This window comes from Pleurotus ostreatus, assembly GCF_014466165.1.
Source record: "Pleurotus ostreatus strain PC9 chromosome Unknown scaffold_4, whole genome shotgun sequence".
NCBI classification, from domain to species: Eukaryota; Fungi; Basidiomycota; class Agaricomycetes; order Agaricales; family Pleurotaceae; genus Pleurotus; species Pleurotus ostreatus.
The window spans coordinates 2,375,820-2,390,360 of NW_023503159.1; the positions used below are offsets into that span (position 1 = coordinate 2,375,820).

The 14,541-nt window shown below is 50.0% G+C and overlaps 7 protein-coding genes across 7 annotated transcripts; 6 read left to right on the forward strand and 1 right to left on the reverse strand.

Annotated features, from left to right (window-relative positions):
* Positions 1 to 157: 157 nt before the first annotated feature.
* On the forward strand, positions 158 to 1,266 carry PC9H_006621 (uncharacterized protein; the record flags this gene model as incomplete). Its single annotated transcript, XM_036776165.1, has 4 exons — positions 158 to 254; positions 312 to 646; positions 701 to 821; positions 896 to 1,266. The coding sequence occupies 4 exons, from the start codon at positions 158 to 160 to the stop codon at positions 1,264 to 1,266; spliced, it is 924 nt and encodes a 307-aa protein (XP_036632184.1).
* A 297-nt stretch (positions 1,267 to 1,563) lies between these two features.
* On the reverse strand, positions 1,564 to 3,198 carry PC9H_006622 (uncharacterized protein; the record flags this gene model as incomplete). Its single annotated transcript, XM_036776166.1, has 7 exons — positions 1,564 to 1,658; positions 1,837 to 1,920; positions 1,971 to 2,155; positions 2,211 to 2,454; positions 2,509 to 2,664; positions 2,722 to 3,001; positions 3,055 to 3,198. 7 exons carry the CDS (start codon positions 3,196 to 3,198, stop codon positions 1,564 to 1,566), a joined length of 1,188 nt encoding a protein of 395 aa, XP_036632185.1.
* Positions 3,199 to 5,234: 2,036 nt separating this feature from the next.
* PC9H_006623 (uncharacterized protein) lies at positions 5,235 to 6,301 on the forward strand (the record flags this gene model as incomplete). The annotated part of the gene is made up of 3 exons (XM_036776167.1): positions 5,235 to 5,499; positions 5,550 to 5,820; positions 5,878 to 6,301. The coding sequence occupies 3 exons, from the start codon at positions 5,235 to 5,237 to the stop codon at positions 6,299 to 6,301; spliced, it is 960 nt and encodes a 319-aa protein (XP_036632186.1).
* Positions 6,302 to 7,782: 1,481 nt separating this feature from the next.
* On the forward strand, positions 7,783 to 8,934 carry PC9H_006624 (uncharacterized protein; the record flags this gene model as incomplete). Its single annotated transcript, XM_036776168.1, has 4 exons — positions 7,783 to 8,056; positions 8,105 to 8,375; positions 8,437 to 8,768; positions 8,828 to 8,934. The coding sequence occupies 4 exons, from the start codon at positions 7,783 to 7,785 to the stop codon at positions 8,932 to 8,934; spliced, it is 984 nt and encodes a 327-aa protein (XP_036632187.1).
* A 538-nt stretch (positions 8,935 to 9,472) lies between these two features.
* On the forward strand, positions 9,473 to 10,503 carry PC9H_006625 (uncharacterized protein; the record flags this gene model as incomplete). Its single annotated transcript, XM_036776169.1, has 6 exons — positions 9,473 to 9,577; positions 9,642 to 9,675; positions 9,730 to 9,876; positions 9,935 to 10,187; positions 10,247 to 10,358; positions 10,417 to 10,503. The coding sequence occupies 6 exons, from the start codon at positions 9,473 to 9,475 to the stop codon at positions 10,501 to 10,503; spliced, it is 738 nt and encodes a 245-aa protein (XP_036632188.1).
* Positions 10,504 to 11,575: 1,072 nt separating this feature from the next.
* On the forward strand, positions 11,576 to 11,962 carry PC9H_006626 (uncharacterized protein; the record flags this gene model as incomplete). The annotated part of the gene is made up of 1 exon (XM_036776170.1): positions 11,576 to 11,962. One exon carries the CDS (start codon positions 11,576 to 11,578, stop codon positions 11,960 to 11,962), a length of 387 nt encoding a protein of 128 aa, XP_036632189.1.
* A 414-nt stretch (positions 11,963 to 12,376) lies between these two features.
* Positions 12,377 to 14,372, forward strand: PC9H_006627 (uncharacterized protein; the record flags this gene model as incomplete). Its single annotated transcript, XM_036776171.1, has 6 exons — positions 12,377 to 13,036; positions 13,086 to 13,190; positions 13,248 to 13,334; positions 13,395 to 14,063; positions 14,116 to 14,194; positions 14,251 to 14,372. The coding sequence occupies 6 exons, from the start codon at positions 12,377 to 12,379 to the stop codon at positions 14,370 to 14,372; spliced, it is 1,722 nt and encodes a 573-aa protein (XP_036632190.1).
* Positions 14,373 to 14,541: the final 169 nt, after the last annotated feature.

The window sequence follows — 14,541 nt, forward strand, 5'->3', positions numbered from 1 at the left end:
TACAATGCATACTCACTGGATTAGGCCGGATTTCAGTGTACCATGAGTAGCTCCTGTTACTCATAGGGGGTGGGAACCGAAGATGGAGGGGAACCGACTAGTGCTCGAGGAGTGAAGCTTTTGAAAGGCTGAAGCCGAACGTCGAAGCATCCTCATGATGAACTACATTTGGAGCCTCTTCAGGTCGCCCGAAAGCGCAGCGCCAGCCTCGCCCCAAGTCATGAACTCTGAATCAAAAGGACGTGTCTGGTTTGGTACGTAAACTGTGATCAGTTACGATGATATTGAAGCCCGAACGGTATTCCTTCCAGTTACAGGAACGACCCGCGGGCTAGGAAACGAACTTCTCAAACACCTTCTTGAGGAGGGTGAGCGCGTGGTAGCAACGTGCCGCAAACCCTCTGACTTGGACGAGTTCAAAACCAAATACCCTAGCACTCAGCTACTAGTGCAACGTCTCGACGTGACGGACGTCAAACAAATCAAGGAGGCCTTTGAGACCACTAAGCGCCATTTCGGTCGCTTGGATGTGGTTGTGAACTGTGCTGGATTTACTGTGCTGGGGGAGATTGAGGGCATGACGGACGAAGATGCGAGATCTCAGTTCGATGTAGTGTTCTGGGGACCAGCCAATATCACGCGCGAGGTTTGATCTAACGTGAGTGAGCGCAAGCCATCATGCTCATGCCCTTTCCTGTAGGCCGCAACCTTCTTCCGGGAAGTGAATCCTCCCGGTGATGGGGGCCTCGTAATGAACCTCACAGCTGCTGGGGGCTATACGGCTACCCAAGGCTTCTCATACTTCTGCGCAGCAAAATTCGGTAAGACATCACAACCTTCAATGCGCTGTACAAATCGTTAACATTAAATACTGAATTTTGGATGGCAAACGCAGCGCTTGAAGGTTTTACACAAACGTTTATGAAGGAAATGGTCCCCGAATGGAATATCCGGGCGTGCATCGTTGAGCCAGGTGCATTCGCCATACCAAACAGGACCTCGTCAATCACCATTCGCCCACAGCATCCAGCCTACTCGAGTCCTCACACCCCAACTTCTCTCGTGCGGGCCCACCTACATCACATCCCGGTCCCGGGCGACCCCCAGAAAGCCGCACAGATGATCGTAAAGTTATCTCGTGAACCTTCGTTGCCTACGCGCTTCCCATTGGGCAGCGATAGCTTGGATGCGGTGAAAAGTCAGGCCCGTGCAACGACAGAGGAAGCTGTCAAGTTCGCCCAGATGTCATGCTCCACTGATAAATGAACGCTGGAGCGATGGTGGCGTCGGTCCACGCTCAGTCGCGTGCGGTTCGAAGTTTGAGCAGCACTTGCCCCGAAAAAGATTACGTTGTCACTTTCGTCCTGGTCCCACAATCATCATTTTAAGGAAGCGAAAGGGCTGGGAAAGGCACCAATACCCGAACTGTGGCAGTCACGGGAAGCGAATTTAGATGCGGCCCGAGGGTGAAGCTAAGAGATCGAGATACCGCTCAGTAGCTACGTCCAGATGCTCCTATATTACTCACGCACATTAATCTTCACACTATGTAGAATACTCGAGTCAAGCCATCAAGCCACCTCGTGCAGGGGTGTATTTCTCAGTTTCTTCGTCGAAATACACAGCCCGGAAGTCGTTCCAAACCATGGCTACATGACCTAACCATTCCAGTGTCCCACCCACACGAAAGTGAGACCGAGGTGGCGTGCAAACGCTATCAAGGTGACAACGCCCAGGATGTTGGACGTCAGTGCATATCCGAACTGCTCCTTGGGGCCATGCTGACTGTGGAAGGAAAATGAAGTAGTGCTGTGCCTACTGACTCTCTGGACGCACTGACTGAACATGTTGCGCTCCTTAGCGGCCCTGTCAAGATGCCATACTTCCCACTCAGAACATCAACTCGTATAGATGGAATTACTAGAGATATATGCATGTAGGCAGTGGTATCTATTTGCTGAGATCATGACAGAGCTTTTCCCCTCCCTTCAAATGCGAGAATTCCGCTTGTTTCCTAACTTTAGCCTCGACAGTAGAATCCCAGGTTTCTTCGTTCGTAGCTTGGCCCCAGTCGATGAGAGTAGGGTTGTTACCAGCCTTGTCCCATAGAATGTTGTTAGGTTGGATATCGGTATGGAGGGTCTTGAATTTTTTGCTATGCACGGCATACTCGATTTAACGAAGGAGAATGGCTCACTAATGGGACTTACACATAGACTTTGGCTTCCTCCACAATCAAATCAATTTTCTTCATCACTTCGGCTTCACAGCCCTTCACGTCGCCTTTTTGCATGAGAGGATACAACGTCATGAAGAACGAGGTGTCTTGAATCTTGACTTTCCCGGACACGCCGCGGAACACAATGAAGTTGTGTCCATCCCAAGCCCCATTGGCTAATAGTTGATCGACTCTGCGAAGCCAACGAATCTCATCGTCGAACGTTACGCCTGATTCTGAGTAACCAGCACTCAACAACGCATCCGCTCAAGTGGAGACACAAGACTTACTTTTTCCTGTCTTCGCATACGCAGTGTAGATTTGCCCGCTTCTTGGGTCAGGCCAGCCACCGTCGACCTTGTAGGTTATGGCCGAGTTGCCTTGGTCTTCTTCGCTAAGCTTGGTGATTGACCGAGTGACACCGTCGAGTTCGAGTGAGTTCACGGCTACGAAAACATAGCGGTCAGATAACCTCTCAATAGCACGAGACCATAATGACATACAACAAGACACATCGAAGGCGCGTTTACCCTTCCCATTTCTGACGCCACATTGTTGTCCAGGCTTAATGGGCGGGGGCGGGAGCGGTGTACCGGGGCCTGGCTTTGCAGGGGGCTTTGTTGGTGGTTTCGCGGGTGCAACGGCTTTTGCAGGTAGCTTGGCCGGGGCCGCTGGCTTTACTGGCCGAGCAGGCGGTCTTGCAATTGGCTTTGCAATGGGCTTCGCTACAGGCCTTGGGGCAGGCTTGGGAGGTCCTCTCGCTTCAAGTACAGCAACACGATACTAGTGATGAGTTAGTGAATGAACCGGGGGCAGGGGCAAAGGCAGACACATACAGCATCGTTACCGCCGTAGCGCGGGTGGGCACCCCAGCGTCGAGTCCCGACTTTGGTATCAAAGTCTCGCTCAGAGATGGGGGCGGGGGCCGCTATAGCAGAAGCCATTAACACGAACGTCCATAACAATTGTCGGAAATGCATGGCGGCTGGGTCGTAAAAGGAGACGTCAAGCAAAAGGAGAGTTAAAGAGAGAAGTGGACCAGCCACGTAGGAAATGGAGTGTAGAGCGGGAGGAGGAGAGACCTGCTGAAGATTCTGGGTGGACGCATGCTCCCTTTTATATTTGGAGTCGTCTCTGGAGAGGCTAAGTGAGGATTACACATGGTAAGACAAGCGGTGTACTCCCCTAGGGCTTGAATATCGTTCATTCGAAACGCTACAGTTGTCCATGTGGATGTATTCACCATAATCATACGGAATTATGCAAATTTCCGATTCTCTCACTTAACGACTGCCCAAGTTACCATACTTGATCTTTACGAGGAGTAAGCCGGTGATGAAAGCACCACGAGCTGTGCCCGGCCGCGAGGTCTTCCCTCGCATAACAGTCGTTCGTTACCTATACTACTTAGTAGGTGTAAACAGTGAGAACAGCAAGCACGAACCTTGTGGAGCCACGAGGGGATACAAGATCAAGACATAACTTTAGAATGCAATTTGTGTGCGGGTGTGTCATATGAGGATTCTTCTCCTACGGGGGATCCCCATTTTCTCAAACCGTAAATTCGACACCATTCAGTAGACACCTCGCGTGAAAGTTCAGGCTAAACAACTCTCGTCTTGCCAAGTGCTGATAGAATGCTCTCGACCGCATCTGGGGAGTGAGTTAGATGATGGGGTCCAGCTAGCTCCATAGGTATGGTCGTATAGAGAATCATCAAAATGTGGCCATTAATATCAGGGGATTCGAGAAGGCAGGGTCAAATATGGCCTGATTGGTTCCGTGTTGACGCGTACGCGTTTCCATGTTTCAAAGCGTCGATGTGCTTTCGACAAGACTTGATTCTGGATCACGACCAGCGGGAAGGGAAACAAGGAGCGCGATGTTTGGTGGTGTTTAATCCGACAACCCGCCCTCGCCGCACGTGCGCGTGAACTTTAACCATCATCAACGATGACACTTATGGACCGCACTGTCCCTCAGCGTTCCACTTCTTGAGGCGAGTAGTCCCTGCGCGTTGCACTGGATCCCACATAATCTATCTTTGACTTTGACATTGGACAGTTGTCTCCTCACCGCATTCTCAGTAAACGAACGCTAGTGGTCGCGAACCGTGGACAAGTGCCTGCAACTCATCCAGTACTCATATATCAACGGACTTTGGAGGTAGGGTCTGACAATGCATGCCTCCCTCGGAAAGCCCTATACACCGAAGGTTCGAAGTCTACTGGATCAGTAACTTGGATTTCGGAAATGTTCGCCTCGTGATGAACTCATTTGTCAATCTCTCCCATGATCGGCTGTGTCACATACGCTACAACGCGAGCCTCGTGAATAAAATGTTGCAGCAGTCTACGATCTGGCGCCCCAAGACTATACGACGCCACAATATGCAACAAACTTTATCGGTCTTCTGAGCAAGGGCTTGCCACATCTAAACACTCACTGGCGCACTCGTTTGCTGACCTGCGTGCGGCGGCGTGGTCTCAACGATGGCGCATCTGAGCCAAATGCTCAACCCACACTGTGACATCCCTCCCTCAAGGAAAGAGTACGACAGGCTGCACTATGCTCACCATTTTCGTCCTCGCGTCGGCGCGTTGTGCAGTATCTCACTCCTCCTTTTGATGAAAATGTCCAACTTCTGATTGAACACATGAGCCTGGGGTCGATGGATGAAGAAACTGTGGCAGTACGACCAGGGAACTGCGGCCAGAATGCAGGATGTACGTGCCGGGAAGAAGATTACGAACGAAGGCAGCATTGACGTTGTCACCTCCGTACACCAGCTCGTGGCCTTCAGTGTTCATGATTGGATCTATCAGCAGGCGGAGGTGAGGGCTCAGGTAGGGATTTTATACGAGGTGAACACCCAACTGAAGCGATAATGCTGACGCACGCCCGATTTTTGCCCGGATACGAGATGCGAGCTCTTGAGAGGCTGGGCGTCTCAACCTTTATCATCCACACTCCCGGAGATAGCGAATATAATTTTCCATTTCATTGCGCCCTCCTCATGCTCATTCCAAGGATACTGTTTCTATCCTTCATGACAATGGCTGGGACCGCTGGGACCGCGGCGGGGGGACTACGGAATGTTACCATTGATGACCGCGGGGGGGATGAAACGACGCATAACATTCCTATATATCTTCCCCCCGATAAATGGAGTTCCGGAGGACACGCGAGACCAAACGCATCTCTAGCGCACAACGGAACCTGGCATGACGCGACTGTTCACCCTGGAGAAAGCGCACTCAACGTCAGCTTTAGTTTCACAGGTCCGTGAAATGCTCACTCCCTCCATCCAACATCATCATGACTCCAATAGGTGTCGCTTTGTTTGTATATTGCATTATCGCAAACACTCCACCCATGCACAAGCAATATTTTGACGCCTTGGCAAATTACACATTCTTCCTTGACGAGGAGTTGGTTGGTACCTACACCCACAAAGCAGAAAAAACGCGCATGTTTTATTATAACGTGCCAGTCTATGTCAACCACACCTTGGAGAACAAATCTCATAACCTCAGCATCATTGCATATCCCGGAGACCAGCCTGTCTTGCTGCTATTCGACTATGCTGTCTACACTACATGGTGAGTTTGATCCAGTCGTTGATGATCTCATCCGCTTACTGCCGGTCATCATTGCAGCGAAGGCCATTGCGTCAGTGACAATGCACCCACATCCATCAAGACCCCAATGCGTACTCTCACACCTGCCCACTCAATGGACGCGCCAACATCCAACCTGCCCACATCCGGTTCGGATGTAACGAGTACCCCAGAACCTCGTCCGAATGTGGGAATTATTGTTGCCGCAACTCTCGCCGGATTAGCTGTCTTCATCCTCTCGGGTACCTTTCTCTTGCATCGATTTCGACAAACAAAGAGCAGCCGACAAGAAGCAAAGCTATGGCGCCAAAGCAGATTTATTGTACAATCGAAAACATGCCCTCCTTCAGAACCACTGGCACGGGGAGATGGACTAGAGAAGGGCTATAGCGCGGACACTCAGACTGCGGCGTATGCTGTGGCGCACGACAGCAGCAACGCACGTCCCGACGTGGGTCACTGAGAACTTCACTCTCTTGTGTTTCTATCACCCTACGATATTTATGCATTACACAGTGTATGGTAGACTTGTTATGACATAGCCCCACTCATTTTAACTATCCATGAATTGAATGGACGCATGGCAGTACGGTGTTGCTATTTGCGGACAGCGGAGGCGGGGAACATATTTGGCCATGTTTGTGCCCGCCGATCCCGCCCATGTACTATCCTCCACGACAACACCACCAACACCCCAATCAGCGCTGGGGGCGCCTCTTTGGGTCCGTCACTGGCGGATCCATCTCCGCAAGCCGAGCTCAACGACCGTCACGGGCATTTTCCAGACGCGTATCAGCCTCAAGCCACGCATAAGGTTCGCAAGGTTCCATCATTCGCTGTTCGGTCTGTTTGTGAGCTTGCATGAGGAGGCGGGGTCGTTGTATCCCCTTTGTACTCCTGCGCTCGCTGTGTATCCTGGGGAACTGGGAGAGATGAAGGCTGGCCGAAATATCAGAGGGATATAGTAAGTACTACGGCAGCAGAATTTGATGGCGACATCGTTACAGGGTGGGGCCATATTCATACACAACATAACTCCGTTGTGCATAAGTTTAACCGTCAAATAGGGCAGCATGAAGAGTACGCGCCTCCACAGCTATATCTATCATACTCAGCTTCTCGCTGCACGACATTCGTGGGCTCGGGCACTCAGCCATGGATGGCGCAGTGGGCAGCCTGTGCACAAGGGCAGTGTAATGTACAGTACGTGTCTCCCAATTATTCTATCAATGATTAACGTTTTCAGCCAGCCTGGATGCAACCATTGCTCGGGGATACTCATTTCGTCTCTAGGAAAACGTCGGTACGGTTCCAAGTGTGTCAGGCTCATACAGCGTACTCGGGGCGATTGCCTTTGTCTCTTGCATTTGGCACTCTGTTGGTCGTCCGAGTCCGCCACCAACGAAAGCATAGGATCGATCCCAAATTTCACAACGAGAGCGATGCTGACATGGCTCGTGGTCCACGCCCAGCCTTCCCCGCAGACCTGCTATTTCCAAGGAACGGGCCGGGGCGCACTGAATTAGCAGATCATGAGGGTGTAACCAGGGAGTTGCCACAAACCATACCAGTTTACGCGTGGAGAAGAGGTGTATGAGGGCAGCGTTAGCCGCCAGTATTATCCCTGGGGCTGTAGACGACCGTAGGCATGCTGGGAGAAAGGCAATGTGATGTACGCGCCTTTACAAAATATTATTGTGACCCATTGATGATCTAGTTTCTTTGGCTCCTCTGTTCCACCCATGCTCCTGGGCTCCAAGTGGCGGCAAGGACTCAGTCACTCAGGTGGGACTGAAACAAACTATACACTCAATTGAAGCGATACCGTCAACACGGAAGGGACTCTTTCCTGGTCATGAGATGTAAGCTCTCAAGAGGCTGGGTACCGCGGCCTTTATTAGCAAAACCACGGAGATAACACGTTAATTCCCCCGTTCATCACTCATGCCGACGCCAATGCTCAGCGCAGTAATGCTACTTTCATCCTTTCTGTCATTGGTCGGGGCTACCGAAAACGCAGCGCTGCGGAATGTGACTATTGACGACCGTTTCGGGGATGCCATGACGCACGTTGTCCCGTCGTATATCCCACCCAACAAATGGAGTCCCAATGGCGGTAGCGCGAGGCCCAACGCGTCTCTAGCGCACAACGGAACCTGGCACGATGCAACTTACCACCCCAAAAACGCACCCCACAAAGCCAGTTTTAGTTTCACAGGTCCGTGAAATCTTCATTCCGTCCTGACGTGTACCACCGCCTGAATAGGTGTCTCCTTATATGTATACTGCATTATCGCAAACACACCGCCTCCCCACTCCGACACTTTCGACGCCTTCGCAAATTACACGTTCTTCCTTGATGAGGAGTTGGTCGGTACTTACACACACAAAGCCGAGAAAACACACGATTTTTTCTATAACGTGGCAGTCTATGTCAACCAAACCATGACGAACGGATCTCACAACTTCAGCATTGCTGCGTATTCTCAAGACCAGCCGGTCTTGCTGCTATTTGACTATGCTGTTTACACTACAATGTGAGCATCGTCAAATTGGGTCATAAAACAATTTATATCCTAATCGCTAGCCCAATGGCAGCGAGGAAAGCCTTGACAGCGCTACAGTGTCCTCACAAAAAGCGAAAGCCCTGCATACATCGGCTGAGACCGTTGAAAATCCCCAACCGTCGTCACATACGACGGGGGTCTTATACACCTCAACGAATACTCCAGACGTCAAAAATGGACCCAAATCCCATCCAAATGTGGGCGTCATCATTCATGGCACTCTTGGGGGAATTGCCTTTGCCTTTTGCATCGGGATTTTCTTCGTCATTCGAGTCCGACGACGACAACAACAACAGACAAAAAAGACGAGCGGACGGCAGCTCTCAAATTACCGGAACGAGAAAGCCATTGCCATCACTCACAGTACGTGATTAACCCTTGCTCATGCGCTAATCTTATGCACCTGCCAATTACAATGGTAGCAGATGATGAAGGCACAATCAGGGAATTGCGACAGATCATACAGCATCTACGTGCGGAGAAGAGGGTTATGAGGGCAGCAATGCTGCCTCCCCGCGCTCCCCAATAGTCACCCCTAAACGAGACGCGTCTCTGCAATCAAAGAAGGACTCAGTCACTTACTGACATAGCACTTTCCTACCTTTGTTCAGTGGTTTCACCAAGACTAACGTCACTCGCCTTAGGACCGAATATTCTATAAGAGTGCCTTTCGGTATGGGGCTGAAACATCAATTCCGATGCGGAAAGTTGGTATTCTATTAGGAGAAAACTTCTGACCGTTCCTCGCTGTTGAGTTTCTTTCTTTAGAAGCGACTTGCGGCGTGTACTTCGATACTTATATACCGACCTCACGGCTGTCAGAATGCTCTGGTGGAATGTCATCATATAATCAGCGTTCGCGATCGTCGCCTATTTCCCCCTTTCCCCGCTCTGAAGTAATCCCCGTTGACTGGAACCGAGTTGCGCGTATGCTACAGCCACAAAAATGGAACCATCGGTATTTCGGAGGGCGAGCAACAAATCCGCCGAACAGAGGAAGAACATTCACTTAAATACTGGGGCGACTTGTAGGTGCTTTCACCCGACCATCCCAATTCCTGATCACAATGCACCTACGACAGAGTCTTGGTCTATTGCTTGCATGCGCTGTCACAGCCCTTTCCCTTCCTACTGATGAAGGGAATATGAAGGCGGTATTTGCCACGGAACCGGTATAGTCCAGTACTCTGGATGTATGAACGATTGCTGACGGTCGAGTACATACAGAGCCAACAGGTCATCAACGCAGCAGAATATGCCGTCTTTGCTGGTATGCCGTTGCTTTGGGCATCCTTCTTTGTGTATTCAGACGTCCCCCCTCTAGACACGCTCACTCTCAACGGCGTCACTCGCCCCATTACCAAATTAGATGACCAAGGAAACTCCGCGATCACGTACAAAGTGGGGGGTGGCGGTTGGCCCGATCCGTCAACCAAGAAGGACGTGACGGCCTACGCGAAGTCTGGAAAGAGTGAGGGTTCATCAGCATGCCTCTGCACTGTTCCTGACAGAGATACGATGACACACAGCACCCGGGCAAACACACGACGAAGAGATCAAATGGTTGACGAAGGTCCAACAACTCCTCGACAAGGGGAAGTTCAATAACCTCAACTGGATCGTCTTCCGTGGCGTCGATAACAAGTACCATATCACCGTCACTGACTACTGGAACAACGTTCTCTACAAGCAATATCTCAGCCAGGGTAATATACAGGGATGCAAGGATGAGTTCAAGAAAAGCAAGATCCCCTTGATTATAAAAGAAGCGAAGTACTATGTGTAAGTCTTCATGACGCGCTTGCCAACCCCCTTGTGGCCCGTATTGACTCAGTTTTTAGCGACAACTACAAGGTGCTTCATACCGATATCCAACCCGGTAATCTCCTTTGGGATATGGCAGCTACCTCCCCTACACTCATCGACTGGGGCAGGGCTAAAGATACTCCAAAGGTACGCCCCTTCACACATCCCAAATGGCGGCATCGCTATATACGATGATCATGTCTAGTGGACTGCCGCTATCGAGGAGCAAGTCAGGAAGCAAGCAGAATTCTCGCATTTGGAGGGACAAGAGAAGATTTGTATCAGATTTTAGTTTATCCATCCGTGATAGTTATATGTGCTTTTTGCTTCTTGTACTCTACGATGACGAAAAAAAAGAAAGTCGCGATTGTCTGTTATGATGTTGGATGTTGTAATGAATGATGTTTCTTACGCTAGCTGACCCTACACTGCGGATCACCATTGCTTTGTCACGAGAAAAGCCAACTGACATAAATGTACCCTATTACTCCTATATTTGTCCCCTGATATTCCTTTTCTTCGCCTTCATGTAAAGTTGCAGTGAAATTATTTATCCAACAAATGGAACATCTTCTGGATATGTAAAAAATATGTCTGTGGTCAAAGTAGACATACAAATCACCATTTTGTCAATCTCTTTAGATTTAAGCAAAGAGATGCTTTGTCAATTGGTTCTTCCAAAGTCAAACTTTTCTATTGTTTGAACAAAGGGATTGCTTTGTCCAGAGATAAAACATGGCCTATAGGAAAGGTTTACCAGCAGATAAAGCAATGGCCAAATGTTATCTTTGGTGTTCACTTTATCTTTGCTTTCATTTTTCATTTGTCACAGGAAAAATATGCTGTTAAATAATTTAGTTATCCAACACTTTGTTAACAGTCCAATAATAAATATATTCATGGATGAATCAATTGGAAAATTGTACATTTGAATTAATTACTTTATCTACGGAAATACTGATGGCTTCCCGCAGTGCTAGTACTGAAATTACTCAGAAACCTAAGCAACCTATCGCTGTCCTTGTTGAGAGTGAGATGGGGCCAAGCCAACTCACGGTTAGTCACTGACACGACCAAGGCGGCTCAAAATGGAATTAGTTTGACGCAGAGAGGCTAGTTAAGTAAATGGCTCTACAAAGCATGCGTCGCAAAAGCAGAAAACATTCAAAGTGTCGTGGCGCTGTACCAGTGCTATCCCTCGTTCGGTCTTGAGCCGATACTTCGATGGATTGCCAGTGCCGAGTCGCTCATTCACACTATTTTAGCATCCGCCGACAGTGCTACTTGCCCTAGGTCGCAGCATTATAAATGGGCATTTTTTCCACAGTCCGAGGGTACGCACCTAATCACTCAGCCGCTAGGTAATGTCCCCGCCATATACACGAGTCGCAAACACTTACTACCCATTGCTACAGGAAACTATGGTCTGGGTCTCCAATCAATCTGGTCTTGACGCCAATGTCTCCATCACGAAGTTGTTGAACCCAGGAGGATCGGCTGCCAACTACGTCGTACCCGCGAACCTACCTGACGCTTGGGCTCGTAACCGCTGGGGTCGGTCAAAAGGCCCAGAAACCGCGACCGTCACCCTCAATGGAAGGTCCTATAATTTGACGGTGCAGCCAATGGATTACGTTATTATACATACGGACGCCTTGATCGTGCTGCCATCGACCGCGGTGAGGAGCAATCAATATATCCTTCCTGGCCTTTTGCTGAAGAATGTTCGTTCACAGCAAGTACACTTCTGACACATCATCATGCAGAGTGCCATACTTACCTTTATATATTCATCTTGTGGTCACCAATAATACGGCAAGCTACACGTTGCTGCGAGGGCACGAAACATTGACAGCAGCGGATATGATGCTGTGAAGCACTGCTATGGTAGTCGCATGACGGTATGCCTTGAGTGTGTCCCTTGGACCTGTAAGCGTGTCTGTCATAGTGGAAGTATCGCACATGCAATGCAATACGACACTTACTCAGCACCGAGACATTCTGCTCATTATATGATGCCTGATTCCGGAATGCCGTTTTCGCCTTGCGAGCCAATTCTTTGCGTGTGTTCAAGGTGAGGCAATTGTAAAGCCTCGAGGAAGCCATAGTGCGAGTCCATCATAATAGAGCTCGCATCGCAAGGTACATCGCAATTTTTACTCAGGATGCGACTTCCGTCTCCCAAACTCTTGAAACGGTTCAGTAAGAAAGTGAAGGACGAGCGGGAGCGGTGGCTTATCGGAGTTTGGTTCGATCATTGCCACGTGATCAACGCCCTCGTTCCTCCTCCACCATCACCTTCACCGCCGTCCAAGACCAGCGCCTTCGACATTGCTGCTGGCATCGAGCCCCCCCGCCGTCTCACACTTCCTGTACCATTGAGACCCTGGTCCAGCAGCGCGTCAATCGACAGCTACAGCTTAGCTTCGCCCTCGAACTCGCAGTGGTTTCCTACCGACACCGACACCGAAATCTACCTCTCAGCCGACTCTGCACGCGAAATGGAAGCCCCAATGGACGCGGAAATGCCTACTAGCCCCCCTAGAGTCTATGTCGAACCGCCGGTACCAGATCCCTTCCTTGTTGACGACCCAGAGGATCCTATGTCTGAAGAGGAAAACGAAGCTAGCTCTGCTTCAGAATCATCCCAGGTCTTTACCACCATGCGATCAGAAGAAACACTCGTCAAATCCCCTCACTCGGAACCAGACAAACACCTACCGCCGCCGCCGCCTCAACCGGAAGAAGTCGAAGATCAGGAAGAAGCCCCTACAATAAGTTTACCTGCGCTGATACTCCCTACAATGTTCCTTCCTATCCCTAATGTACGCCGCTTTGATTTTGTCTTGGCTTCCATTACAAATTTAGGAGCAGACTAGTCCGTTGACTACCCTCCTCAACAAATACATTCCTCCGGGGGAGAGGCCAGTGCGTGACTTGACCGGTGAGTGGCAGCGCAGTGACTTCCATACGTTGGTCGTGAGTCTCTATAACTACGTGCCACTTAACGGGGGAATATGAAACATTTTGTAATAGATGACGAACAGCTGGCGAGCCTTGGCTCGAATGGCCCGAGACCGTATGGTCAATACTGATCCGGAAGAGATAGCCCTCATCCTATCAGTACGGTCACCCGTCGTTTCCGGGCGTAGCGCGTGTTTCTGACCACCTGCTCTGGATTAGCTCTGGTACATCCGCCTCGCTAGTCTCGCCCGATTGCGCTTGTTCAATCAAACGTCCGCGGAGTGCACTAATTTATTCTCGGTTCTCAATGCGATCGAGCCGCCCTCAATACGCAAGTATGTCTTTGAGCGCATTCTACCATTCGAGCTGGAGGTCATGCAAGCTCGCTTGAAATACTGGACTGGCGACCATATGGCTTACCTCGACGCTCTGAATGTGCTCCTCCAAAAATGTCGCATCAGTGCTAAGGGCGCTAAGGACGAAGTTACCGTGTCGATGTGGAAGGAACGTGGCGCTCGTATGTGCCTTATCATCGCTTCGCAGTTGGTTGAGATGAAGGACTTTGCGGCGGCTACAAAGCTGCTGGAGCCATTATGTCTTCAAGAGGATTCCAACACGTCTAGTCCTGCGCTGAGGTCATCAATTGCACGAATCTATCTCCAAGCGGGGTACGTCCAAATGGCTGCGAAGCATTTTGACATGGTGGAAAAGGACCCGACGGCCGAGTCAGCGCTGAAGGATATGAACAAGGCTCTTCTTGCATCGGCCAACGGCGAATGGGAGGCTGCGTCGAACGCTCTGAAGAAAGCTCTGTCGGGAGATAAAGAGAATTTTGCCGCGGTGAACAATTTAGCTGTAGCTCTGCTAAGCCAAGGCAAGCTCAAGGAGGTGACGCCTGGTTATCATGCGTGTAGGAGCTTCGCTGATTCGTATGTGGTAGGGCATTGATGTGCTTGAGACCGCTATGAAGGCTTCGCCGTCAGCCGTAGTTGTTGCCGAACCTTTCCTTTTCAACTTATGTATGCACTCCAATCGCAATATTGTCTTCCCGAATACTACTGACGTCTGATATCAGCGACCCTCTATGAACTTCGTTCCGGTAACGCCTTAGACAAGAAGCGGGAGCTCCTCCTCGAGGTCGCGAAATGGAGTGGCGATGGACTCAAGACGGCATGCTTGAAGATGCCAACAAGCTAGAGTAACTTTGATCGTCTTTTTCTCCGTCGTATCCATTACTTTTACTCTTCAACGGATGTATAATTATCTTTATGTGACTAGGGTGACTACAACGGAAATTATGATGTCTTAATGGCATGCACCCGTGGCCTGGTCCAGCGCTCAACTTCCAAGCAATGACCACTACCTC